The sequence below is a fragment of the Vespa mandarinia genome, chromosome 3 (genome assembly GCF_050613455.1).
Source record: "Vespa mandarinia isolate Hongniang chromosome 3, ASM5061345v1, whole genome shotgun sequence".
NCBI classification, from domain to species: domain Eukaryota; kingdom Metazoa; phylum Arthropoda; class Insecta; order Hymenoptera; family Vespidae; genus Vespa; species Vespa mandarinia.
Genome location: NC_140812.1, coordinates 12,103,067 through 12,130,348, shown reverse-complemented (window position 1 = coordinate 12,130,348; position 27,282 = coordinate 12,103,067). Strand labels below are relative to the sequence as shown.

At 39.5% G+C, this 27,282-nt stretch overlaps 1 protein-coding gene across 2 annotated transcripts in view; it reads left to right on the top strand.

The window, feature by feature from the left end:
- The window catches only part of LOC118445104 (netrin-1), a 110,046-nt gene that overhangs the window by 39,628 nt on the left and 43,136 nt on the right, over nt 1-27,282 (top strand). For both annotated transcript variants that reach the window (XM_035874091.2, XM_035874090.2), the window contains exon 2: nt 8,895-9,083. In XM_035874091.2, the coding sequence (XP_035729984.1) occupies nt 8,895-9,083 (189 nt within the window). The remainder of the gene's footprint in view (nt 1-8,894; nt 9,084-27,282) is intronic.

Here is a 27,282-nt window from a genome sequence, read left to right as displayed (position 1 = left end):
ATCCCCAGCTCGTCGTCTCATTAACGTCGCGCGCGTAGACGGGCGCTCGCGACAGCGTTAACGCCTCGTTAGGGTTTTGCGAGCGTTCGGCGTCGCGATAGGCGCGCCGAGATAATTTATTGGCTCGTAAATTTACGCTTTCCCGAATGCATAAGCTATATCTACGTAGATGGATAGATAGATACGTACATATCGTACTTGTATACACGCGTACGTATCGAGCCTGTAGAAGTAACCTAAGAGTTTTACCGCAAATTTTATCCATGCTCGTTCGTCGATAATCTTCCTAACCGGTGCTTCGTACGGCATTCTCGCGACTTTAAAACGCTTCCGTGGGTGTTTCGTCGCTTAGATCTTTTATAGATGAATAGATAGAGAAGTTATATCTCTTCGTTCTCTCTCTCTCTCTCTCTCTCTCTCTGTCTCTCTCTCTCTCTCTCTCTTTTTCTTGCTCTTTCTCTTTCATTCTTATTATTTTGTATTTCGTTCCTTCGAAGTAACGTCGCGAGGATATCTTCTATAGAAAACGACGAGAAAGAGCATGGAGTCGTCGAAGCTATGTTGCAAAATAGCACGCGACACCAAGACTAGAGTCGATGAGAGGAGGATAGTAGAAAGGATCGAAGAAATACCAACGTCGTCGAAAAGAGAGAGAGAGAGAGAGAGAGAGAGAGAAAGAGATGGACAGAAGACGTTAAAGTCAACGACAAAGCCATTTTAAAACCGCGACAAATGCGGTTTATTGCCGGCGCTTGTTAACGAGTTTGCATATGTAAGACTCCTAAGCTTCACCAAAGAAACCTTACGAAGATATCGTCAACGATAACGATCTTAAGATCGTTCAATCGATGAGAATAACGATGAAGATACTTTTATTTAAAAATCACGAAAGTATTTGTTTGTTTGCCGAATGGAGTTTGTAAATCTTTCGAAAATTGATATTACGAAGGATGGTTTTTTTTTTGTATGTATGTATGTATGTATTTAATTTTTTTTTAAAATCGTCGTCCCTCGACAATAATACAGAGCTAATAATACGTCGAATGAAATAAAATCGTAAACGTTAGAGAACGCGTTTGTACGCGCGCAATCCTACTCTGGCGAGCATGGCTTAACGATAGCCACTTCTTCTCATTCTTCTCCTTCCCAACCCCCAACACCGACCAATTTGTAAGCCCTGTAACGCCCTTTCTTCGTCCTTTCTGTTTTTATTTACACGGCTAATCTCAAAGACACAGGGTAGATTTCAAAATCTCGTGTCGTATCTTCGATCGATCTTGTTTACTTCTTTTTTTTTTTCCTTTTTCTTTTTTCTTTTCTTTCTTCTCCTTCTCTTTTTTTATCATCATCATCATCATTATCATCATCATCGATGAAAATATCTCTAATGAAATCTCGATCGTTGATTTCTTTCGAACGTCCATCCCTATTTCTCAGATTAGCTAATCGACTCCGAACCCTTTTCGTCCTATAACATCGAAACGAACCGGATAACCTTCTCGAAAGGCACGAGCAGAAATCCCCGAACGAAAAGCGACTTCGCCGTGTGCTGCCGACAGCTGACCCAAAGGTTAATTGTCCTACCGACGAACGGATCTTCTTCTCTTTCGAGCCCTTTCCATTCGACCGCATTCCAATTTGTGTAAGCTGCAGTTAATACGTATAATGACCGTGATCTTTATTTCTTTCCTCGTATCACCTATACACATATACCAGTTCCATTTAAATTTGAATTATATTTCGTGTGGATAAGCACTAAGTTGAAATAATACTGTATTTTGCAAGGATTCATCGACGTGAAAACGCACGACGACGAATGCTTGTCGCATAAATAAAATAAAAAAAAAAAAGAAAAAAAAAAAGATCTCTTGGAAAAGAAAAAAAAAAAAAAAGAAAAAAGAAAAATGAAAAAGGCTTTTAACTTTCCAAGAGAACTCCGGAAGACTGTCATTAAATTCAAGCTCGTTAGAAACGACACGACACGACACGACACGACGCGACGACGACTACGTGGCGTGTGTTTCACGGTTCGACTGACTAGATGAAAAAGGTGTACAGTTAGGAGTTATCCTTCTAGATTTCAAAGGCAACCCGCCGCGACCCGAGTCAGGTATCAACGAAGGAGTTTAAGAAAAAAAATAAAAAAAAAAGAAATCCTATTATTCCCAGACTTTAATAACGATAACGATCTGACAATCAAATATTTGACAGTCTACGGTAAGATAGGTTAACCTTAGTGCGCTAAAATTTGACGGGTATTTAAAGAAAAAATAATGAAGAATTTCGAATTTCATTCGTTAGCCTCGTTTCGAGAGAATTGATAGATTAGAAATCGATCTCTCTCTCTCTCTCTCTCTTTTTCTCTATCTCGTTGATTCGTCAAAGATAAGCATTTAAAGAGAAAGGAAATTATAAGAACTAGAAATCTCTCATTGATGAAGCAAGCACTCTCGTTCTTCGTTAGAGAACGTCATTACTGACTCATACGAGCGATGTAACTCGATCAATTATGCGTCCTTGGTGGATACGTAGATACATATGAGTATGACGGATCCATGGGGAAACGTTGTCTGGATGGTGGTTCGAGATTGAATTAGTCTAGGCACAGCTAGCACAACACCGTTCTCCATTTCAACGAAAAGCAGCAAGATATGCGCCGAGTAATCCGTTTAAGGTGGCTAAGTGCACAAGCACGCTGCTCTCTCTCTCTCTCTCTCTCTCTCTCTCTCACCCACTCTGTGTGTCTTTGAAGAGAGTTGGCCATTTTTTCGCTTCTACTTTATGGACCGCGGAAGATACTAAGACGACAAGGATGAGCTTAATTGAAGAGTGACGTTAATTGAAGAGTAAAAATTTATGCGCGTAAGATTAAGAGACATTAAGAACTTGTCGTTGAGATATAATCGATACAAGTTGAAAGAAAAAAAAAAAAAAAAAAAAAAAAAAAAAAAGAAACGTTGTTATCGTACGAGAAAGTAGAAAGGAACGATCAAGCTAGGCCGTTAGATCTAATGATCCCGATAAAAATCTGTTCTCGAGCAATAAAATTCCGATCGAAAAGTCACATTTCGGTACTTTAATGTCCATCGCGTAAAATCCCTCGTAACTCGTTGACAGTCAACGGACATCGACTTAAACCTATCGAGCACGATCACTGATTTTCGTTGAATTTACGAAGAGGTTAAATCGAAATAAACTCTACGGTAGCGCCATAAAGTTTTCTAAGGATCCGTTCGTTCTTTTTTTTCTCTCTTTTTTTTTTTTTTTTTCTTCTTTTCCCCGGCGCCTCATTAGAATCATAGAAGAGCGAAGAGAGATCCTTTTCTTTTCGTAGGAGGTACGCAAAGGGATGGTAATCGGTAGCTCGAACGGTCCCACGAATTAAGAAAAAATTCCACGTAGTACCGGTTAACGAACCGATTTTAATTTCGAGTTGGCTCCGACGCTCACGGAATAATTAATCGAAAGCATCTTCCTCCACCTTTCCTCGAGCGAGAACGTTCAAGAGAGAATAAAGAATTAGTGGGTCGCTTTAAACAGGTTAGATACTTACTCGCCCAAAGAATTTTATCGCGAGCGTGAGAAAAGTGAACAAATTGGGGCCCCCTCGAGGATTCACCCAATTTATCATGCTTTCCCTTACGATCCTTGAGATTACGAAATTCCTTCAGAAGTTTTTCATAGAAACTTTGCCTTCCGGGGAAAAAGAAAGCTAAATAGATGATAATAACAATAATAATGATAAAAAGAAAAGGAACAAGTATAGATATCTATTGGTATCTCGTCTCGTCTCTCGTGTAAGTGGTCCAATTTAATAATTTTTCACAAATAAATTCCCATGTATAAGTCTTACGAATTTTAACGTGTAATTTAATTGTCGAAGAATTCAATACCCTTTCGGATACGATCCGTTCCTATCTCTTCTCTTCTCTTTTCTTCTCTTCTCTTTCTCTCTCTCTCTCTCTCTCTCTCTCTCTCTCTCTCTCTCTCTCTCTCTCTCTCGAAGAAACTTAGAACGGCCGTTATTGATAATTAATATTCCTTGTAATGGCACTACCGCTCGTTTCTCCTTTCCCCTTTCACTTTCTCGATCCCTTCGAGAAGCGCGAAGAAACAAACGAAGTAAAAAAGTATTCCTGTTATCCGCCGCCAACCCCTCGCCCCGCTACCACCGTGGTTCAAAGTTATTAATGCCCCAACGCTTTGGTCGCTCGTTTCGTCGGAATTTTCGCATGCGTGGGTGGTTTTGCGAAGATAGTAAAAGGCTACACGGAGTACGCACCTGCGACGATATTATTTACGGAAAAAAATGGAAGTAATAAAACTAAAAACTAAAAAAAAAAAAAAAAAAGAAAAGGAAGAAAAAGAAAAAAGAGAGAGAAAGAGAAAGACTAACAATAAAAACAACAATATTCTCGCAGTTGTGTTGGCCCTTTGAAATGATTTTCGATAATGAAGATCGATCTATCCCGATCGATACTTCATTAACAAAAAGACGTTCGATGCGATATATAACGGTCTCGTCACGCTATAATTTTGTAATGAGATTATCGTCCTACCACGATAATTATCGCGCATCTGGCAAGAGGGCCGATTGGTGGTACACGATTATCGAGAGACGAAGTGATTGGAAACGGACGAAGCACCTGCGAGAGCTGAGAATAATTTCTCCGGTATACATGGCTAATAGCACGTTACTACTACCTTCTTTATAATTTCTGAGAGGTGCCTCTCCTCTCAGTACGATACTTCCTTCGTGAGCATAGCGCCAATTTTTTTCTTTTTATTTCTCTCTCTCTCTCTCTCTCTCTCTCTCTCTCTCTCTCTTTCTCTCTTTTTCTTTTTTTCTTTTTTTTTCTTTTTTTTAACGATCATACGCACTTAAGAATATATGTACGCGTATCTTACGTTTCATTCAAGTAAGAGCATCTCATTTATCTTATGAGAAATTGATATAACAATAAGGATCGATAAATCTGCCACGTTAGTTTGGGTATCTCGAAAAATAATGGATAGATACTCTCAAAGCTAAGAGCTTCTACTTCTAAGTATCCACTTGTTACGTGCAAATTTCTACTCAAGGAATGAAGCATCTACTTCGTTCATTAACTATCCGCTTTACCCTACGTACTTTCACGATGCCTATCTTGAAATTTTAACTCGATGCTGATTTCAATAAACTTGAGAACGCAGGCACGTGCACGCGCGCGACTCCTCGATCTTATCAAGTATTTTAGTTAATAAATTTAACTCGATGCAACTTGAAACAACAATTTTCCATGGATTCTCGATCTAAGGAGAATTTTATATCGACGAAGAAAGTTCCAAGATATTCTACGTGTGAACACGTTTCTCCGTCGAATCGCTAAACTTATTTACAGAGGAAAAAAAGAAACGAACAAGATAAAAATCACGATTTTCCTTCGAAAATTCTCAAGAACGATGATGCGTGCTTACGTACTTGCGTCTGGATTGGATGGATAAGAGCAAAAAAGAACGAAAGAAATTATTTGGCAATTTTCTTAGCTGTTAAACTGAGTCTCACACGAGGCAGTTTATCTAACCACGAAGCTTACCCCAGACAGCTTTGGAGAGAATCACGTATCTATCCTTGTCACACCTATTTTTCTTCGCGTTTATAGTTGGATTCTAGTCACGAACACGATCTAACTATATATATATATATATATATATTTTTCACGTCGAATAAAATTGTTCTCGTAGGAAAACCGAGGTAGAAAAAAAATTATTGCAAATCGGACGATGCAATTGCGTATAAGAAGAAGAAGAAGAAGAAGAAGAAAAAGAGAAGGAAGAAGAAGAAGAAAAGAAGAAAAAAAAAGAAAATGAAGAAAAAGATCAACGAAATAAAAGTCACGTTTAACTTAAGAAAGATCTTGCTTTGGATTTGGCCGAAAGAAAAAAGAAAAAAAAAAGCGTAAATCAAAGGAGAAGGAAAGATTCAGCGCGATATCCTGAACCTGAAACAGGTTCGAACTGTCGAGCATGCGCCTTCGATGTCCTGCAACTTTTTATTTTTGTTTTTTTTTTGCCTTCTTCTCATCGTACGATCCTTGTACACCCCATAGTGTTTCCTTTTGTTTCTTCGTAAAGGGTAAACTTCGAGTCGTTAGTACAAAACGAGCTGGAGATTAAGTTGACGAGATTCGGGATAGTGAGAAGAGAATGATGCGACTGCGATAGGACGAATGTCGGAGAAGAAAAGGGTGCGAGAAATATCTTAGCTTCTTTAGAAGAAATTCACCGAAGAAAAGGGAGAAGATATAACTATGCAAAAATGATCCACTCTAAATGATCTTTTTTCATCTTTTTCCTTGCCGAACTTTCTAAACTTTCTTACATGAAATAAATTAGATAAATTATCTCAACTTATCGATTCTAACTGATACGATAATTATGAAATATCTATTAAAAATATCGATTTTTACAAAAGGTTAAATTCGCTTTATGGAAACACCGAGTTATTCAAAGAAGAATCCACCTGTTGATTTTTCTCTTTCACGAAAAAAGATACAATCGAAAGGAAGAAAGAGAAAGAGAAAGAGAGAGAGAGAGAGAGAGAGAGAGAGAGAAATAGAAGGAGATAATGTCGTGATCTTAAATACCGATCAACGATCCGATCTAACGACGATTAATCTCTAATTGCAGCGATCGCCTTCGCTACGAAAATAACTCGAAGAAGAGGCGGCGCGGCATGGCGCGGCATGGCGCGGCCTGGCTGAGGCAGGAGAGCTTAATAACAGGAACCGATCGTGGAATTTCAGACGGTGGCTGAACGAGGTTATTAACTATCTCGTGGTTATCTGATCGACCCGATGCACGCTCTCCTAGAGAAACTCTCAACTACACCTTTTTCCTTAGCCATTCTCTTCTCGATGCTCACCTTCATGCTCGCAAGATGTTTGACGAACATACTTGTCTCACTATATATATATATATATATATATACACATCATATATCAATGAAACGCTATAGTTACAGCCGATCGTTTCATCCTTTTTTTACAAACGTCGAATACTTTATAATAGATTTACGAGATTGTGATCGCAACTTTCAACAACAAGATACAATAAAAGTTTCTACTATTTTTCCCCTTCTTTCTTTTTTTTTTTTTTTTTTTTTTATTTTCTTCTTCTTTTTTTTCTTCGCCTTTCCTTTTAGTTTTTCTCTTTCATTTTTCGTTTTTTTTAACGGAATCTCGAACGATCGACAATACGAAAGAGAACAGACAGACAGACAGACAGAAGCAATAACGAGGGTAAGGAAAAGAAGCGAGAGATAATTCGATTTCGATTCGACAAGCGACGCGCACTTCCAACGCTAACGATTTATCCGGAAAGAGGGAAGATTCGCCTATCTCGATTTCTACTTTATTTCGATGTTCTCTCTCCTTATTTTCTAACGTCGAAGCGCGATAGAGCGAATTGCGGTCAATAAAAATCAATTCGAATTGATACAGGCGCGCTCGTTCGAAAAGAAGGGGCCTTGAGAGCCAAATAAAAAGGAAACGAGAATGGAGTTATCGGAGAATTCGGAGGCGAATCGAACAAATTTATTTCTTAGAATGTTCGTGATGTAATCGACGATATTCTACGATGCTCGAAAACGTGTGAAGTTAAAACACACGTGAGAGATTAGAAATAAAACAGAAAGAGAGAGAGAGAGAGAGAGAGAGAGAGAGAGAGGAAGAATGAAGACAAAAAAAACGGTAAAACGTTAACAAGAAGCTCGAACAAAGCTGTTCAATGCACGTAGATACATAGCTAGATATCTTTTCTTCCTGGTTCGAATTATTGGGTCGAGAAGATTCTTCTTCTTCTTCTTCTTCTTCTTCTTTTTCTTCTCTGAGAGAGAGAAAGAAAGATGGAAGAGAACTTGGTGTAAAAGGGTCGTAAAAATTGCAAACCCTTCCTGATGCTATTCTCTATACATCTTTTCTCTCTTTTTCTCTATCCTTTCTTTTTTTTTTTTTTCTTTTTTCTTTTTCTCCATTGCTTCATCGGTGCCTACCTACGTAGCTTCATACTTGTCTTTCAATTATTCCGTTATTTTCAAGAAGTCACGAAGAAGAACGTCGGAGTATCGTGCTCTCGAGGAGACGAACGAGGGAAGTTACGGCACGAATTCTTCTTTTCGAACCCACACTCTCCTTTTTCTCCTCTTTTCCTCCTTCAGAATTCAATGGACGCGAAGCGATCAATGAGACGACGTTCAACGTTTCTATCTATCTCTTTTTCTTTTCCTTTTTCTTTCTTTCCTTTTTTCTTCCTCTCTTACGCTCGCATAAGAATCTGTAAAAAAGAAAAAAAAAAGAAAAAAGAGAGAGAGAGAGAGAGAGAGAGAGAGAAAATACAAAAAGTTGGTGATGCTGCCGTCGCTCGTATAAAAAAGAGAAAGAAAGAGAGAGAGAGAGAAAAAATATATTTCCACTAAGTGAATCCGAAGAAATTGTCGTCGTTCGTTAATGCGAATGACCCTTGAACTAACTTTCTCTCTCTCTCCTTTCTTTTTCCTCTCTCTCTTTTCTCGCTCCTTCACCTCCCGAATGAATAAACTCGAGACTAATTATCCCAATAAGTAGGAGAAAAAGAGAGTCTCGCCGTTTTGTACTTTCCAAGAAGTTTAGTAATATTAATGAACGAATCGACCAATTGAAAATTTTCCTTTCCCAACATGCAATTATTCCCTTTGATAACAATTTTTAATGCCATTGAGGGACGACGAAAAGAACCGAAATTCTCTCTCTCTCTCTCTCTCTCTCTCTCGGTCTCTTTTTCTTTTTCTCTCTTCTCCTCTTTCTAAACCTGACTATCTCGATAACGCGAAACAATTGCATTAATCGGTAAATAAGAACGACTTGGCCCTGTTACAGAGTGCAACTGCAATCTCCACGCGAGAAAGTGCAGATTCAACATGGAACTTTACAAGCTGTCGGGCCGTGTCAGCGGAGGCGTTTGCCTGCAGTGCCGGCATTTTACAGCAGGAAGGCACTGTCATTATTGCCGAGAAGGTTACTACAGGGATCCGGCGAGGCCGATCACGCATCGCAAGGCCTGCAAACGTAAGTACACTCCAGAGACAATGCTTACATGTAAATCCAACGACCGGCAATTCTCCCTACCTCTCTCTCCCTTTTTCCACGTTCACCCTTCCACGTCCCCCACCTCTCCTTTCCTCTCCCTTCTCTTCCCTTTCCTTCCCTTCACTTCACTTCCTCCAATTCCCCATGGACTAATCGTGGAAATCGCACGCTTGCGAACATCGAAATTACCGGCGAGCTTAATCACGATCGCCCGCGATCGCATTAGCATAATCCTTGAGACGCTTAACCGTTATGCGCGAACAACAGTACAGAGGAACGACAATACGATTTACTCGGCCGTTCCCCGATCATTTTCCTCCATTTATTCATTCCATTAGCTTATACATTTTTCTCTTATGAGCAAAACAACGTGTGTACCCGACACACAAGAATGCCTATAACACATCATATGAATATGTTGTATGCACATTACAAGTAAGTGGGTTGGCATACTTGGATGGCATGTAAGTTGTGCAATCGCTGTCTCTCAATAATAATAATAATAATAATAATAATAATAATTTGAAAAACGTTTCAATGAAAAATATTTCGATAAAATTAAGAAAACATTTCTAAACTAAGAAAGGAATAATTAGCTGACTCGTACATTGTCGATCGTTAAATCTCGTAGATGAACTATCGAGATAAAACGAAAGCTTAAGAGAATGAGAATTCATCGAGGAATCGAAAACGCGTACCTTTTCTCGGCGGACTCGACATCAGGAGAAAGAGAGAAATAGATAGATAGATAGACAGTCAGACAGACAGACAGACAGATAGACAGAGAGAGAGAGAGAGAGAGAGAAAGAGAGAGAGGGAGACCGAGGGACTATTACCATTCGTCTCAGTCGTTTCTCGGTACTGTTACAAAGTGGTTACCAGCTGAGCAACCCCCTAATCTCAGTGCATTCAATTTATGTACGTTTGTCTAGGCCCACAAACCGCCGCTGGGATAACGATCTCTCTCTCTCTCTCTCTCTATCTCTCTCTATCTCTATCTCTATCTCTATCTCTATCTCTATCTCTATCTCTATCTCTATCGCTTTCTCTTTCTCTCTCTATTTCGCTCTCTCCAGCGGGCGCGAGAAAGCACGCCGACATATTCACGCTCTCTCCTTCCTCGTGTTGTATACATAGACTCGTACCACGAAGGACAGAATCGTTGTCGTTGTCGTCGTTCTCTTTCTTCTCCTCCTGTCGTGCCATTGCATGCCACGCCAATGCATACATGCATATATGCATGCACATATATATCTACATGAGAAGAGAGAGAGAGAGAGAGAGAGAGATGCTTATATATTTCGCGATGTACACGGCGCCATTGTAATACGGTAGATTTGTTGTCCATGAAACTCCTTCTCATCTTTCTCTCTCTCTCTCTCTCTCCCTCTCTCTCTCTCTCTCTCTCTCTGTCACTCTCTCCATGTTCCTTTCTTCGTACGATAAATAAATTAGCAAAAGAGGACGAACGTCCTCTCGCAAAGATCGTCCCATGATCTATACCGATGATTTTACTTAGAAAAAAGAAATCCTTCATCCGCGATCTTTCCTATTCTATCAGCCTATTCGGGAGAATTACAAATGGGCAAATTTCAAATAGACAGGGTAAAGAAGAAGAAACGAAAGGATACAGATAGTTAAACATAGATGCTTCGAGCGATTCGATGCATCTGCCACCGCTCTCTTCCTTTTCATCTTTCTATTTTTCTATTTTCTATTTATCATTTTCGTTTTTAATTTTCTTTTTTTTCTTTTCGTCTTTTACCAAATGAGACTTTTAAATGATATTATCGCATCTTAAGGAAATTATACGTAATTGAAAAAATTTTCGTAATATCGTTATCGTCGCTCGTATCATTACTTCGAAAGAGTAATTCGTGTTAATTAAAAACGAATCCGATAATAGTTTTTAATCGGTTTTTAACGCACGTAAAATACTTAAGACAAATTCAATCAGTTTCGGTCCTCGTTACGTACAATTTTCACTTGACCGAATCGCAAATCCATTGACCGATCGTAGTAGTAATTAATGGTACGCGTATCGGAGAAAAACACGGCGTTGTTCTACGTCGGATTAATTCGCGGTCGATCCTCGGATTCGAATTACCTGAGCGTGATTAATTCGCCCTTCTTCCGATATATCTCCAACAACCAACATTAGATCGTTGAATCTCGCGTGACGCGGTAAAATAGAAATGATGAATACGTCGATCGTTTCAATGATATTTATGGTTTATCTCGCGTCGCTCTTATCTTGACTAGCGTTCATTATTATTATTATTACTATTATTATTATTATTATTATTATTATTGTTATTAGTATTTTACTATCCGTTTACGTTTATTATTTCCATGCTATTTCATATACTCGTTTATTATCTCTCACTCTCTCTCTCTCTTTCTCTGATGTCGATCCTTTTACAGAAAGGGAGAGAGAGAGAACAGCTTTTACGATCGATTCCATCGCAAAAAGAGAAATAGAAAGAAAAGTGGGGGAAAAAAAAAAAGAATATAGAAAGGAACGAGTCCGACGTGGTACGGCGAGGAAGAAAATTCGGTCGTAAGCATATTAATTTATACGAACGTCGTTTTAAGGGCTGGCGGCGACCCACGCGAGAAAAGAACAGTTCTCTGTCCATAGCGAACGCCTTCGAACGTCTAGGACTAATTTATGAAAGTTATGCCGTCCTAAGACGACCTTAAATCTTCTTTTCGTGCCGTGGCTCGGTTCGCGGTGAGTGTCGTGTCTCGTTGTTATCTTAACGACTGCCATGACTGCTAACGAGAATACAGACTGTTCGTTATCTCGACGGCGAGAGCACGCGCAGAGACCCTCTCGGCACGACACTCTCTCTCTCTCTTTCTCTCTCTCCTCTCTCTCTCTCTCTCTCTCTCTCTCGCGTGCGCTCGCGCGCGTGTTTTATATGCCATCCAAGAGACACACCGGCGAGTGAGCACAAGCTCCAAGAAGAAGCGAGTTTTCTCTTCTTATTCTCGAAACAGAAGAATAGACGAAAAAGAAAGGAAAAGGAGGTTGGAGGAGGACTATGAATTGCTAGAATAGAATGTTGTTAATTACGAGAGCAAGCAAAAAGGACCTCTTTATTCTCGTTCACAAATGAGACGAGGAAATAACAAAACGTTTAATTTCCTATTTCGTTTGTCTATCCTGTCTCTTCGTACTTTTACAAAGTAGGTAAAACAAAAAAAAAATGAAAAAAGGAAAAAAAATTAATTGACAGACTTGTAACACAGGAGAGACATGCGCGTGCCGCTAAGAGATAGAGATAGAGATAGAGAGAGAGAGAGAGAGAGAGAGAGAAAGAGGAAGAGGGAAAGTGACTGAGGGGGAGAGAGAGAGAAGATACTCACCACGTCCAGCGATATTAGAAATTCCCCTCTTATTTGCGTAGCACGCGCGATCATACTAGAACGATAGGTTACGAACGACGTATCCATTCCCCCCCGATAACGTTCGCCCTGTGTTTACTCAAACCACAGTGGCACCCTCGGGCAAGGGTTGCTTCTCAAACAGCAGTATCGGTCAGCAATCGGAGACCTTCGCGGTCTCCCTTCGGAAGCTTTCGGCCCTCGGGCGACTCTTCCGTTCTCTCAAAAGCTTCGAATATCTCCGCCTCGAGATTTTACGCGATATTAGATCGTCAAGGATAACTCCAAATGAAGTTTCTCCATTCGATAATAGGGTAGAACAACGAGCCCTTTAATATCGTTAGTAGGTGCTTCGATATTCGATGTCGATTCCCAAATGACATTTCCCTTGGACTCTATCGAAACTTGATTCATCCTTCGCGCGGAACAAGAAGAAGAGTATGAAGGAGAAGAAGAAGAAGAAGAAGAAGAAGAAGAAGAAGAAGAAGAAAGACATCGTCGTGTCTCGGCGAGCTATTATTTCGCATTAATTAAATGTCGTAGAGAAATTGAATTCTCTAAGGTACCGATAAGCAACGTCGCTTCTTCGTTACATTCGAGGGAGCTTAATGCGTCTAGAAACTCCTCTCTGGAAATCCAATCGGGCTGCTTTCTTATTCTTCCGATCGATAAATTTTCTTTTGCACGAGAGGAAGAGAAAGAGGTCGAATTTCTCGTAAGAACGTATCGATATCTTTGCACCATAAGATCCGTGTAGTACACGCCTAGAAAGGTGCTTGAACCCGATACAGAGTGCAAAGCTTTCCTCTCGCACACTCGGCACGCGTTAGCATATTCATTACTCGGCACTTAGCAAGGACTTAAGCCTTTAAAGCTTGCAATGGGATCAGTATTATTAGTCTCCCTTCCTCAATCCCTTACTACACGAACATTCTACCTTTCTATTTATAACTAAATACTTATTACTCCTCTCTCTCTCTCTCTCTCTCTTCCTTTAATTCTTAAACAGAAATGAATATTACTTCGAATCGAGTCTACAAAAACTATCGAATCTCACTTGATTATGTACGGTCGATAGCAATTTTCTTTTGCTCTTATTTTCTTTTCTTTTCTTTACGAGAATCGCGTGATATAAAATCTCGTTGAAAATTTTATTAGGGTGAAGCCCTTTGCGAAAAGCCACAAGTATTTAGTTACAGCGTGGAAAAAGAAATAGAAATAGAGAGAATCCGTACCCTCTGGCCTATCTTCTTTGAAATTATTCGCTCGCTCTTTCGCCGCTCGGTACATATATACATACATACATACATACATACATACATACATACATATAACGGCAAGCCTTCGGGGTGGCTTGTTATCTGCATTTACCCTACCTCTCCTTAAGCCCCGTCTAACCTTCCTTTTTTTTTTCTCCGACTCTTCGTATCGCCCTTGGTGCACTTCGTTGCACGTTAAAGCTTACATATACAAACTGACTCTGGTACGTCTAACGGATCCACCAGAATATTAACGCAAATAAAATTTCATTTTTATTAACTCCTTTGTATTATTTCTATGTGAGAGCAGAGAATTAACATTCTGCAACAAAATCGTTTCAAGTTTATTTTGGGTTTTAAACTCAAGTATATATACTTTTTTGCGAAAGGAAATTAAGATGTTAATACGATCAAAGTGGTAAGAGATATATAATTTCATCAGCTACAAGGATTATCGATCAAATTCGATCGACAAGAACGAAGGCGAGAACGGCAATTCAATTTACTCGTCGAAAGAAATAAGTAATAATATTTATCCGAGTCGAATAACGTGATTCGATTACGCTTTTAAAGGAAAATTGATAACAACGAGAACGTTGTTGGATAATTTCATAAGATAATTGTTTACACGTCTCTTTACTACGAATCGTATTATCGCATTCGTTAAAATTATATTGTAAGTTTGTAGCTAATTCGAGATAATCGTCGCCATTAATAATCGCGTCTAGCGAGTTCTTTGAAAAACGGTCGAGAAAGGCCAAAGAATTTCGTTAATCAGATTAAAGCAATTATCCTGACGAGTTTTGAGTTTTGCAACTTTCTGTATAAAGGATACCGAGAAAGATGACGAATCGTTTTAGAATTTGAAAGAGGAGCTTAAGGTTAAAACTTTTTTCTTGTATTTTCTGAATAATCCAACTTTTCTATAGTATTCACATAAATTCGAATTATCCGGACAAGCTGTATAAACATAAAAACCGACGAACTAACGGCTGAGAAAATAAGGAATTCAAAGGAATTGCGAAAATTTTGAAGAAATTGTAAAGATACAAAAGATCGATAGAATAGTTAAAAACAGACGCGAGGAATACCCGACGTGTTAAAGCCGATGCTGTGTGAATTATGAATCATGCGTCCTTCGATCGTAATTTCTAATCGCCCGATGTCCGATGCGCGTGCTATTCGTCAAAACGCTTTAAAAACGAAAGAGAAATAAAACTCGACTTTTAATCACGATACGTACGATCCTGCCTAGACTTATAATCGAGTTTAACGTTATTTTCTATTTTTTTTTTGTCGTTTGTTTTTTTACTTCTATTTTTTTCCTTTTTTTTTTTCTATTTGTTAAGAATATCGCAAAAACATGTTTGTTGTTCGTGAATCTCGTGATATTTTCCAACTAAATCTCATCCAACGAAGATATTATTATTTTCGCGAATAACGTGCCGCATTGTCCGGCCTATAGTTTATTTTGCACGCAATTTCCTCGTTTCCTTCGACACACCTGTTGATTCCATAAGTACACGTCGCGTTTGAATTTTTATTCCGCCATTAGAACCTTTGTCGTCGATAGATAAAAAACGATAACGTGAGGAAAATTCAAGTGGTGTCGTTAAAACGTCAAGACGATGACGCGCATGCATAATTTAAAGTTGATTTACACAATTTACGGGCGCGAGCCAACGTTCGATTCGTTAAGATATGACGTACGAGGAAGAAGGGAATTTATTTCAGTGCATTTCTCAAAGTTAATTTATGATATAGATTGATAACAGAACATTTGTAAAACCGTATGAAATATGCAGCCATCGGACCGGTAGTAAGTTAGATAATTTCGTTTATAATAGATCGCAAATAATATGAATTTTGCAGGGCTCAATACGATCGCTTCGAGGTTACCGCATACGAAAAGAAGGCCCAAAGATTAAGATAAACATTTTAATTGATCGCGTTTAATGAATCTTCCTTTCCACTCGGCCGCTCATTCAACGAAGATGTATCAACCGCGATACGACCGTATCTTACCGGAGAAGAAGGATCGGCTTGATAAAACGTATCTCGAACATTTCCTTACACTCATTTTCTGTATTTTTTTTCTTCTTTTTTTTTCTTCTTTTTTTTCTTTTTTAGATATAATTTGTACACGTTTGAACACGCACAAACTATATCTCACAATGACTACGTTAATAATAATTAATAAATATAATCAACTTGAGAAATTATAATCGAATTTTTTATCCTCGATATGAGCGATACCAAAGGAATTTGAATATTTTTACTCGATTATTTATACAATTTTACGACGATAAATTCAACGCACTCGTTTTAATCGTAAATCGAAATTTAGGATGAATAAATTACGTGAAACGACTTAGATCGAAATCCCTCGATCTAATGGAAAATTATTATAAATTGAAACGATGAAAATAGCAACGATCTCAATAAAGAAAAATGAAATCATTATTGTTAGGACAAAGAAACGTTCCAAATGTTTAAATAAAATATATTTATCGATTATATTTTCTATGATTAAAATTAATTTTGTTATATGAATGAGAAAAATAACAAGGAGAATATAATAATTACTTTAATACTTGTATACCTATATTACTATACCGTTAATAAAAATCCAAATGATGTTCTCGCTAGTGGATATCGTATTACACTGAGAACTGATAATCTCTTTCGTTCAATGTGAAGCCGAACGCTCGACAATGTTTTGTTTACATTCTCGCGCGAGAACGAATTTCCTAGAAAATATACATCCACAATAACAACCAATTAGATTCGCGTTCATAATAATAACTAATTTCTCGTTACGAAGAAATATCTCAATATCTCTAAAGGTAAACATATTTGGATATATTGAAGATCAATTAAAAATAAATAAAATGAAATATTAAAACTCACCAATGTCCTCGTGAATTTTATCGGATCTACATGCGTATATACATAATCGATTATTCGTTTCGACAAAATATCAAACGCCACGAGAACGATTATATTTTAATTTATCATTTCATTTCTTTATCGACGGCACGTAAGCATGTAGACATATTTTACGTAACAGACAATATTTCATTCTCATTAAATATTACTTCCGATAAAGAGTTGCAACTTTGGAAAGAAGATAATTTTTTTACTATTTCAAAAAAGAGATCAACATAAAAAAAGAAAAATATATATATAAAAAAAAAAAAAAAAAAAAAAGAAAAAACGACTTTTCACGTTCGTTCACGCCGAGTCACGAGTCACATACATATGTACATATCTGATCCCCTAATAAAAATGTATTCCGAAAATAACATGTCGGAAATGTTTACTTGGGGCAGATAGGGGAGGGGGCGGGGGAGAGCGAAAAAAAAAGAAAAAAAAGAAAAAAAAGAAAAACAAGAAAAAAAAAGAAAGAAAGAAAGAAAGGAAGAAAGGAAAAAAAAATGATCGATTACATATGAAACGACTCTAATACAATAAGGCTTAATAAATGCAAAGGAAATAAAGAAGGTAAAGGTACGTTCGCTCGCACACCTGGCAACAAGAAAACATTCGCCCGGATGTTACCTTCGCGGCGTGTAACATCGGCAGAACGAAGGAGGAGAAGATCTCAGAAGAGATGGAGAGAAATAAAGGAGAGAAATTCAGACGAGACGGAGACGGTGTGATACGGGGAGGGATCGGACGGCGGGAAGGAGGCAGGTGTGGGGGAGGGGGAGGGGGAGGGGGCAATGGAAGAACACGAGGGCAAGAAGGATAGGGAGAGATAGGAGAATGTAGGTGGGTTTCGTGCGAGATAGAGAAAGAGAGAAAAGATAGGAGTACTCGCAAAGAGTAAGAAGCGCATTATGCGCAGCCGAGGTGCAGGTTGCAGGCTTACTTTTGTTTGAACACGCAGGTCCCTCCTTCTTTCTATCCTCCTCCATCTCTCGCTCTCTTTCTCTCTCTCTCTCTCTCTCTCTCTCTCTCTAACTATCCTTCTCTCGCTTTCTATCTTGCTGCTGCATGCTTATGCGTATCTCTCTGGCGTAGCCCGCGAGTTGAGGAGGCACTGTTTTACGTGTGCGCTGTGTACCCCGAGGGGCACGTGGAATTTATGCGTGTGCGTGTACCCGTGTACGTGCTGAAATTTATACAGGCGTTCCACGGGAGATGCTCTCGTAACAGAGTGTAAGAGAGAGATAGAGAGAGAGAGAGAGAGAGAGAGAAAGGGGAGTGGAAGAATAGCATCGCTTTCAAAGCAGAGAAAGAGAGAGAGAAAAGAGGATGGTGGCTTCTCGATCGACTTCTTTTTTGTTTTTTGTTTCTATTTTTTTTTTTTCTTTTTCAAGCTTCCTTCCTCGCCTCGGGATCGAAGAGAGAAGAAGAAAGTGCCGGGGGAACAGAGAAATCGAATCATGGTAGTATAGAGGTCCCGAACGAGTAACGGTTTCGTCGGCTCGTGAATCTAAAATCACACGACAGAATTTTCAAGCTGTCGACGAAAGCATTTACCTTCTCCCTTCCTTACCTTAAAGATCGCGCTTTTTTTTCCTTTTTTTTTTGGGAGGGGGGGGATCGTTAAACGTTTAGACCGAGTCGCTCGGATTTACGTGTATCTCATATTTAACGATTAAAATTGTTATAGGAATAAAGGACGATCGTTTCCTTTGTATACTTTCGACGGACTGAAAGAAAAAATTCGAAGAAATGATTATATAATACAACGTGCGTGTGCATGTAAATAAACGAATTAAAGACTAAATTATATTTTGCAAGTAAAAATATTTAATATACCAAGGAAAAGAGCGAATCCTTCTAGGTTGAACATTCTCTTGGATGTGCCTTTATCGAGAGAGAGAAAGAGAGATAGCGAGAGAGAGAGAGAGAGAGAGAGAGAGAGAAAGACAGGAGATGCATTTACTCGGGTGCGTGCAACTCCGTAGCTGGATGCACTTACGCGATGCAGGTACACGTAATTGCGCGCATAATTTAAGGGCGCGCCGCGGCACGGATATATGACTCTCGAAACGCTTTGCTCGCGCGCACGTTGCCTCGAGAGAGTACATACAAGACTCCAGAAGGAAGAAGAAGAAGTAGAAGAAGAAGAAGAAGAAGAAGGTAGTTGAAAAGAGAACGAGATAGGTCGAGGAGAAACCGGCACTTTAAGAAAACCGATCCTTCCATTCATCAAGCGACGATTAAATTGATAGCTCGGCACCACGCGAGCACCATACTCGAGCTGTTGTAAGAAACTCGAGTTCGTTTGCCTCCGAGTTTGCGAGAATCTTCTCTCTTCTCTTGTTTCTTCAATGAAAGGCGAAAAAGAGAAAGCGTATTGTTCGAAGGTTACTAAGAGATGAGACACGCTCAATGTCGTTTCTTAAAATCTACGAATAAAAATGACTCCTCTTGAGGAATATTATGATCGTTAAAGATCTCAAATAGGTCGGATACGTTCTCTTAAAGTAAACTCAATGGCTCGTCGAGTTGGCGAAAAAAATTTGACATCATTGCTAATGCGGTGATTTCGAGGCGACTGTATTTCGTCGAGCTAATGAAGCGAACGAGGATGCTATAAAGAGAGAGTAAGAGAGAGAAAGAGAGAGGCGATTCCTTTTCTCTCACACGCCGGACACGAGGCGTTGCCTTAATTTAGAAACAATTAAGGCAACGATACTGCATGCAAATATACCCACTCCTACCCGTTGGGTTAACCTCTTAATAGCTCGCGCTACTCTCAATTTACGAACGATTAAACTTCCAGTACACACGACCGAGCCCCCGTGAAGATCTGCGCGCAAGCGTTTCATTCGAGATGCTGCGCTAGGCAACATCCACTTTAATGAGTATATACATTTTACGTTGGAAGTTAAATAATCGCGTCGCTTAGGACCTCCGGCGTTTTCGATCTTCCTCCTCCTCCTCCTCCTCCTCCTCCTCCTCCTCCTCCTCCTCCTCCTCCTCCTCCTCTTCCTTCTCCTCGTTGTCGTCGTAGGTCTTCTCTCGAGACGCTTGAATTTGCAAACTAGACTGAGCACGTCGTCGTCGGTAAGGCCCCTAGATCTTCTTCAGCCGCTCTCAAATATTTATTCCCCTTCCCTCCATCACCACCACCACCATCACCACCAGCACCTTCACTTTTCCCCCATGACGAAGAAGATTGTCGGAGAAGTTTAAACGAAATCTACCATCTTGGTTGAAACATTAGCGGTTTTTTCTGGAGAGAAAAAAAAAAGAATAAGAAAAGGAAAAAAAAAAAAGAAAAAACAAAAAATAAAATAAAGTTCTTCCGAACGTTCCGAAAGCAGCACAAGAAGCTTGTTTAGGAAAAATCAAAAATCCTTCCTTCTTCTTCTCGACGGCAAAACGAACTTTGAACTATTTTCAAGCTCGTTGACAGGAATACCTTTTACCGTTTGTTTTTTATCGTCCATCAACGGCCCGGATTTTCGTAACAAAACGCGGGCGACGTCGTTGGAACGAATCTTTACGCGAAGCAGAAGAGGTAGAAGAAGAGGAGGAGGAAGAAGAAGAAGAAAAAGAAAAAGGCCCTGTTAAAAGGGATAGGGGGCCCGAAAGCCACTTAGGATCAATTAGCGTACGAGGCCAAGGGGTATACGAAAAAAGGATGGAATCTGAGAAAAAGTTAAGAGAGTAAGAAAGAGAGAGAGAGAGAGAGAAAGGGAGAGGAAGGGCGGAGTCGTGTAAGGCTGCTGGGGCCCATGAATGAAGACGTCATCGCCCGTAGTTTTGATTGGACGAACGAAGAGCGCCTGGAATACGAGACGTTGACGAGTGAAAAGGGACCTGGACGAGTCGACGAGAGCTACGCCGTGGGTCCATGAAGGCAAGAGACGAGAGAGAAAGAGAGAGAGTAGAAAAGCCATAATAAATACATGGGAGGTATAATGGAACGAAACCTGATAGCCGGCTCTCCGTGTCTATGGTGTCGCGTGGCGTGTCAATGTAATACTCACGAATGAAAAGTCGAAAACCCATAATCATTGGAAGTTCTCGCTTTTAAAAACAATCTCTTGTTTTCCCGTTTCTTTGGAGTATGGTAAACGTCACTCGTTGATCTTTCTTCCGTTCCTTCTAAATTTCCTTTCCTGTCTCATTATCTTATCAACATGTTTTTATCTGGAATTCAAATAAGTATATATATATATATATATATATATATATATATATACGCGTGCGTGCGTGTGTTAATTATTAATTATTCTCGTAAATATCTAGTTGTTATACGTAAATTAATAATTAACGAAAATAATTTCAGTACCATATATATATATATATATATATATATATATCCGTCATCGTTGAAAAAAAAATTTTCAAATGAATTACTGTGAAAAGATCGGTTTAATAGAGCTTTTCCCTTTTATAAAAGCACCCGTAGGTACGAGTATTTCGCGTGAGCACAGTTACAAGATGCAAATTTACAGGGTAGCTCTCGATGAAAAGAGAACGAAAAAAAAAAAAAAAAAAGAGGAGAGAGAGAGAAAAAAAAGGTTCTGTGCAAAAGCAGAGAGAGAGAGAAAGGGAGCAGGGTCTCTTCGTTTACGCGCGTTTGAAGCCCTGCCTCCTCTCGCAGGGCCATTGAAGAGCGTCTCTTGAAACGACGCTGAAGCTTCGTACCCAAGGTGAACGGCACCGTCTCGAGAGTCGATGACACAATATCGGCGGACTAGAAGAGGACATTTTTCTGAGGGGCCGATCGATGAATCGTGCCGAAAGCGCGGCTGGCGAGTACTCTCAAAGAAATAAAGATCGGCACTCTATCGGCTACGATATCGCGCATAGCTTATCGAAAATATTTATATCAATTTCAACGTCAAAATATATATATATATATATATATATGTTTATGAATATAAAGAAAATAAATCAGGCTCGAGCGTTATAGGATTTTTTATTCCTGAAAAATGTATTCCTATGGGATCGGACGCGATCCGATGAGACTATTTTCCTTTCAAACCCGATGATAGAGTGGCGAGAACGCAGAGAAGGATCTCTCATGAATATTTATGCATGTTCACCGCCGTGGTCCATCGGTCCGCGATCGCTTTGATTAACTTCGATCCGTCGATGCGTCGAAAGAAAATCCTATGTTCGATCGTAGACGCGTTTGTATGTATATATATATATATGTATATATGTATGCGTTAGAGCGCGTATAGGCGTCGTAACACCGACGCGCTTTTCCCCGGCACTCGAGGCGCGGCGAATCGTCGTGTACGGGCAACTCGTGTAAAAAAGCCTCTGTCATGAATATCTTCCTTCAAGGATGACTTATACTCGCAAATGCGCATGTATGCCTTATTGCCTCGAAAACAGTCGTCGTCTGTTCTACGCTCGCTAAAGAGCATACAATCGATAATGCATCTGGATAGAATCGATCTCGATGAAGAAATACGAAGAAGGTTCGACGTTAAAAGAAAACCCATCGTGTGTCCTCGAATATACATTATTAACTATTTCATTTCAATGACGGCCTTGTCTTACCGTAGAAAATATAATTAAAAGGTAAGCCATTGAACGATTTAAAAAATACTGATTTTCATTTTCGTATCGTCGACTCTCTTAAACCTTAAGTCGAACGATTTATCGTATCAATTGGATCCTAAATTGGAAAGTCAACGATTGAATAGTTCCAAAAGAAATTTAAAAGGAATGCGTATCCATGAGATCTATTGTATCCTTTTCCATCGTTCCGGTTTCCCTATTTAGGTTAATGCAACCCAGAAATGCGTTCGAGGATACGCGTATACGTTAACGCGTACTCTGACGCCCGTATTTTCCTCCTCCTCCTCCTCCTCCTCCTCCTCCTCCTTCCTCTTCTCCCGCCGTATATTCTCCCACCCGAAGACCACCGTGAAAATAGTCGACGGTAAATTTAGATTTATAGAGGGATATCCGGGCGGGTGTTGGGTTTCAATTAAATATGATCGATGAAGAGACCCTTCTGGTGGACCAATGGAACTTTCAGCTCTACTCGATTCCCCAGGGATCCGGGGCCGACGTTAGCCCGCGAGAAGTTGATTCTGGATGAGGAAAGAAGAAAGGAAGGATCGAATCAGAAACGATAAATATTTTCGCGAGCTCGTGAATTCATTGGGAACCGTTATTTGTTTGTACATGCATACATAAGTGATACATAGATACACGTCGGCAAGCTTTTTTCACGCAGCTCGTACGTTCTCCCTATTTCCTATGTTACTTACGTATCTTAGTCCGAGAGAATATCGATATTATTTAAGGTGGCTTATATTAGCACGAACGGAAAGCTCCGTCGAAGAGCGCCATTGTGTTTTGATTGGTCGCTGTCTGATTTAAAGCACCACTTCGCAACACCTGTTCCGATATACGAGCGCTTACTACAAGGGATACATGCACAACAAACTATTACATTCCTTTCTCCTTTCTGAGAAATCATAAGCATCATAAATCTATGCTCTGTATATGTGTATTTAAACGCGGCGAAACCCCGGTACGCATAGATACGTACATACGTCGCTTTGTCTCAATTACGTAAAAATTCATTTCTACGATATATAAGTATCCTATGTATTATCGTAAACGCTCGTATTTGTTTTTATCATTCGCCACGAATAAATTTCTTTCCTTTATTTCTTTCATTCGCTTTTTTTTTTTCTTTCTTCTTTCATTCTTTCTCTCTTTTCAATAGTATCAAAGACATCAATCGATAACGAACGATTACGATCTCTGCACCTTTCGAGCAACGATTTTAGACACGCGTATTTTCTCTCGTCTCCTTACGTCAGAGATATTTCTGGCAAAAATTTTTCTCACTCCTCTCCCCTCTCTCCTGCCCCCTCCTCCCCCCTGAAGAAGATCGAAACTTTCCTACAATCTGGAGTGTATTTTCGAGTCGATCTCGTCCGCAGGCCTTACATTACCCGATATATTTCATTCCGAGATATTTACGAGCTCTCTCTCTCTCTCTATCTCTCACGCTCTTCTCTCTCTCTCTCTCTCTCTCTCTCTCTCTCTCTCTCTCTTTCTCTCTCTCTCACGCTCTCTTGTAAGTCTACCGAGTTTAGGATTGAAAGCCGGGACGATATCCAGATGGCTCGGCTCGTAACGCCGAGAAAACGGAGACACGACGAGTTCCCTATATTTTCTATTATCGTGTAAACTTGCCCTGTAAAATTAACACCATCGAACGTTTCCGCATTGTTAACGCTTTCACTTTACTTTTGGTTACTCCGCATTAATATCCGCGTGAAACGTACGATTCTAAAGAAGAACTCGATCGAAATGGCCTATAAATATCTATCTGCAAACTAACTTTGTTTTTTTTGTAAATTTCAACGGAGAAATCGGAGAATCGAGGAAGGTATCGCGAGTAAATCGATGATGGAGAAACGTGAAAGAAAGAAAAACGAGAGAGAAAGAGAAAGAGAGAGAGAGAGAGAGAGAGAGAGAGAAAGAGAAAGAGAGAAAATGAAATATATCGTATTAATGTTCAAAAATAAATTCTCGTTTTCTTATGTATCGAGAACCCGGTATAATGACAAATTATTCGAGAGCAAACGTCGGAATAACGAAATTAACAGAGTCGTTTGCCGTTAAAACGGGAACGATTAATTCTTAAAAAAAAAAAAAAAAAGAATGCCAAAGAAGGGGAGAAAAGTTTTACTCGACGTGAGTTTTGCTCGAAAGATTCTTCGTCGAGAATCCTTCCCTTTACCCCACCTGCTGCGAGACCGCTCGTAAAATAACGATCGTACGAGCGAATTCGCTCGTAAATGTGGACAAATGGAAGGTTAAATGTGATATATCAATCGTCACCGATAGATAAATTCGATTATTAACAACGTACAAGGGGAAATCAACTAGGCGCATTTTGACTTCACGAGGGTGAAGAAATAGCGTTGACTTTAGCTTTAGTTAATTCCATTTTTCTCTTCTTTTTCTTTTCTTTTTTCGAATTTATATTACCAATTAAATTTCATTTTTCATTCTTCTCTCTCTCTCTCTCTCTCTCTCTCTCTCTCTCTCTCTCTCTCTCTCTTTATACATATATGAGACTATCCGAAATAAATGAAAGATGCGTACATATTTCTATAAATTGATATCTGGACGAAATTACTCACATACGTACGTAAGGTATATATGAATGAAGATAAAAAGAAAGAAATAAATTCATGCGAACGCACGAGACGTCGTTGCACTCTGACCCAACGTAAAACGTTCCCGTCGTTATCTCGAGAATAGAGACACGCGTTTAACGGACGACCGCTCATTAAGCTTACGCGCGATAATTTGCGTATCGTCGGGACGGCTCCAAAGGATATTTATGTCGTAGCCTTTATACATGGACACTCGGCGACCGATCGATCATCGACTAATGAGGACCTAAGAAGCAAAGTACTCTTACATCCAATGAGAAATATAAGAGGTAATTAGCATTCCTGTGGGAGGAGTTTGCACGGTTTCACGCTCGCGCGCCTTGTCCCGTCAAATTAAAACGTTTAATAAACACTCGAGATCTTTTCTGACGCTGAACGGACATACCAACTGTTCGTTTCAACATTGGAATTCGATTATTTCCAATCGAACCGATCTTCCTGTATTCTCCGCTCGCCCTCTCTCCTCTTTCCTCTACTCCCTCCTCCTCCTTCCCTTATACGTTTTAACTCTTATCATCGAAAATCTCTTGCGAAGAAAATTACATTTCAACTCTATTACTCGTTTCTTTATTGGAAAAGACATCGGGAGAGAAAGGAGAATAAGTCTTTTTGCGATAATAACGAAGGGAAAAAAAAGTAGAAAAAAAGACAAAAAAAATATATATACACACGTACACGCACACGCACACGCACACGCACACGCACATGCACACGCACGCATACATACGTACGCGCAATGTTTATCGCAAACGAGATACGGGCAAAGTGTATTAAAAATAAATGAAACGAGTTTGGGATACTGAAGTTTCTACTTCGTATAAACGAAGAAGACTTTTAAAAATTCTGCAAAATCCTTTTCTTACGCCCTGAAACACATTTTCTTTGACTTGTACACAACTCGAGGTACCATTTACAGTCGATATATCTTCGATCGAATGGAGAATACGTGTTTCCTCGCCGCCTCCACGCGCGGTACACGCGTGACTCGAACGATTTGCGAACGATGATAGCTAATGAAGGTAAATAGGTGAGAGAGAGAGAGAGAGAGAGAGAGAGAGACAGAGAGAGAAAGAGAGATGGTAACGTTGTGTCGTCTACGGGCGCGAGTCAATTTTCAAGCACGATGTTCGAGAACTCGTAAAAAGAATTTTAAAAGGCCACTTCGCCGTCTCCTAATTTGGATCATGGCTATCGCACACCTCGATTATGGCGCGACCGTGATTAGCTTGGAAAAGATAAAATCCTTGATTCCCTTGATAATTTCATATCTCATTATTTCTCTCTCCCTCTCCCTCTCTCTCTCTCTCTCTCCATTTTTTTTCTTCTTTCTTTTCTTGCCATCTTGTCTCCCCCTTCAAGAATTTCTTCTTCGTAAATTGAAACGACGAGCTGCGAAAGAAATTTCTCCTCTTCGTGGAAAATTATGATATCGAGCGCGATAAATTTCTGATACAAAATATCCGTGTATTAATCGTTAATAATAGTTCGGAAGGGACGAAGGAAAAGATTCTCCCGGTTTATCTCCCGTAGGACTTGTATATGCTCGTACGTGTATACGATCGAAGAGAAGGGCTCAAGCTTCCCGAGAAAATGGCAAATGGGATTGTCAGAAATTCCAGATATCATTTCTCTCTCTTCCCGCCCCCCTCCCTCTCTGTTTCTCTCTCTCTCTCTCTCTCTCTCTCTCTCTGTCTCTTTCTCTCATCCACTCCACCGATTTAGTTGATTTCACTTTCTCATTTATCTTTTTCCTCCTCTCCTTACTCTCCACCCTCCTGTCCTCCACCGATCTCCGGCCTTGCTTTTCCTCTTCTCTCTCTTCGATTTCGATCGACTCGGGTATATTTTTGTCAGATGGCGAAACGTTTAGTCGACAAATAACAAGATCGCTTTTATATTCAAACGAATTTCAAATTGATCGTATAATCCAATATCCCGATCGACAGAACCATTCGTATATTATACAAACGCGCAATTAAATACATATTTCGCATCGACTTGAATTATTTATTATTAGAGTACGATATAAAGAGGGCAAATTAATAATTAAATAATGCGATAAAATCGTTGATCGATGTATATATTCTAGTTCCCGATTGGACGCTCGTTAACGATCACAATGAAAAAGTAAAAAGAAACTAATTAACTTCGTAGCTCGAAGTTATTGTTTGAATTTAATTTTGTCCCTTTCTAAATCTATTTAAATTTGAAATAAATCGTAAAAATTAACGAAAGAATTTCGATTATACGTACATACATACATACATACATACGTTCGAGAACTTATACGATAATCAGCGGGAGGTTCGTAAAATATTTAAACTGAAAAACACGCATGCGAAATCAATCGAGGCCGGTAAACTTGTCCGCGGAACGAGCCAAAGGATATCTCAC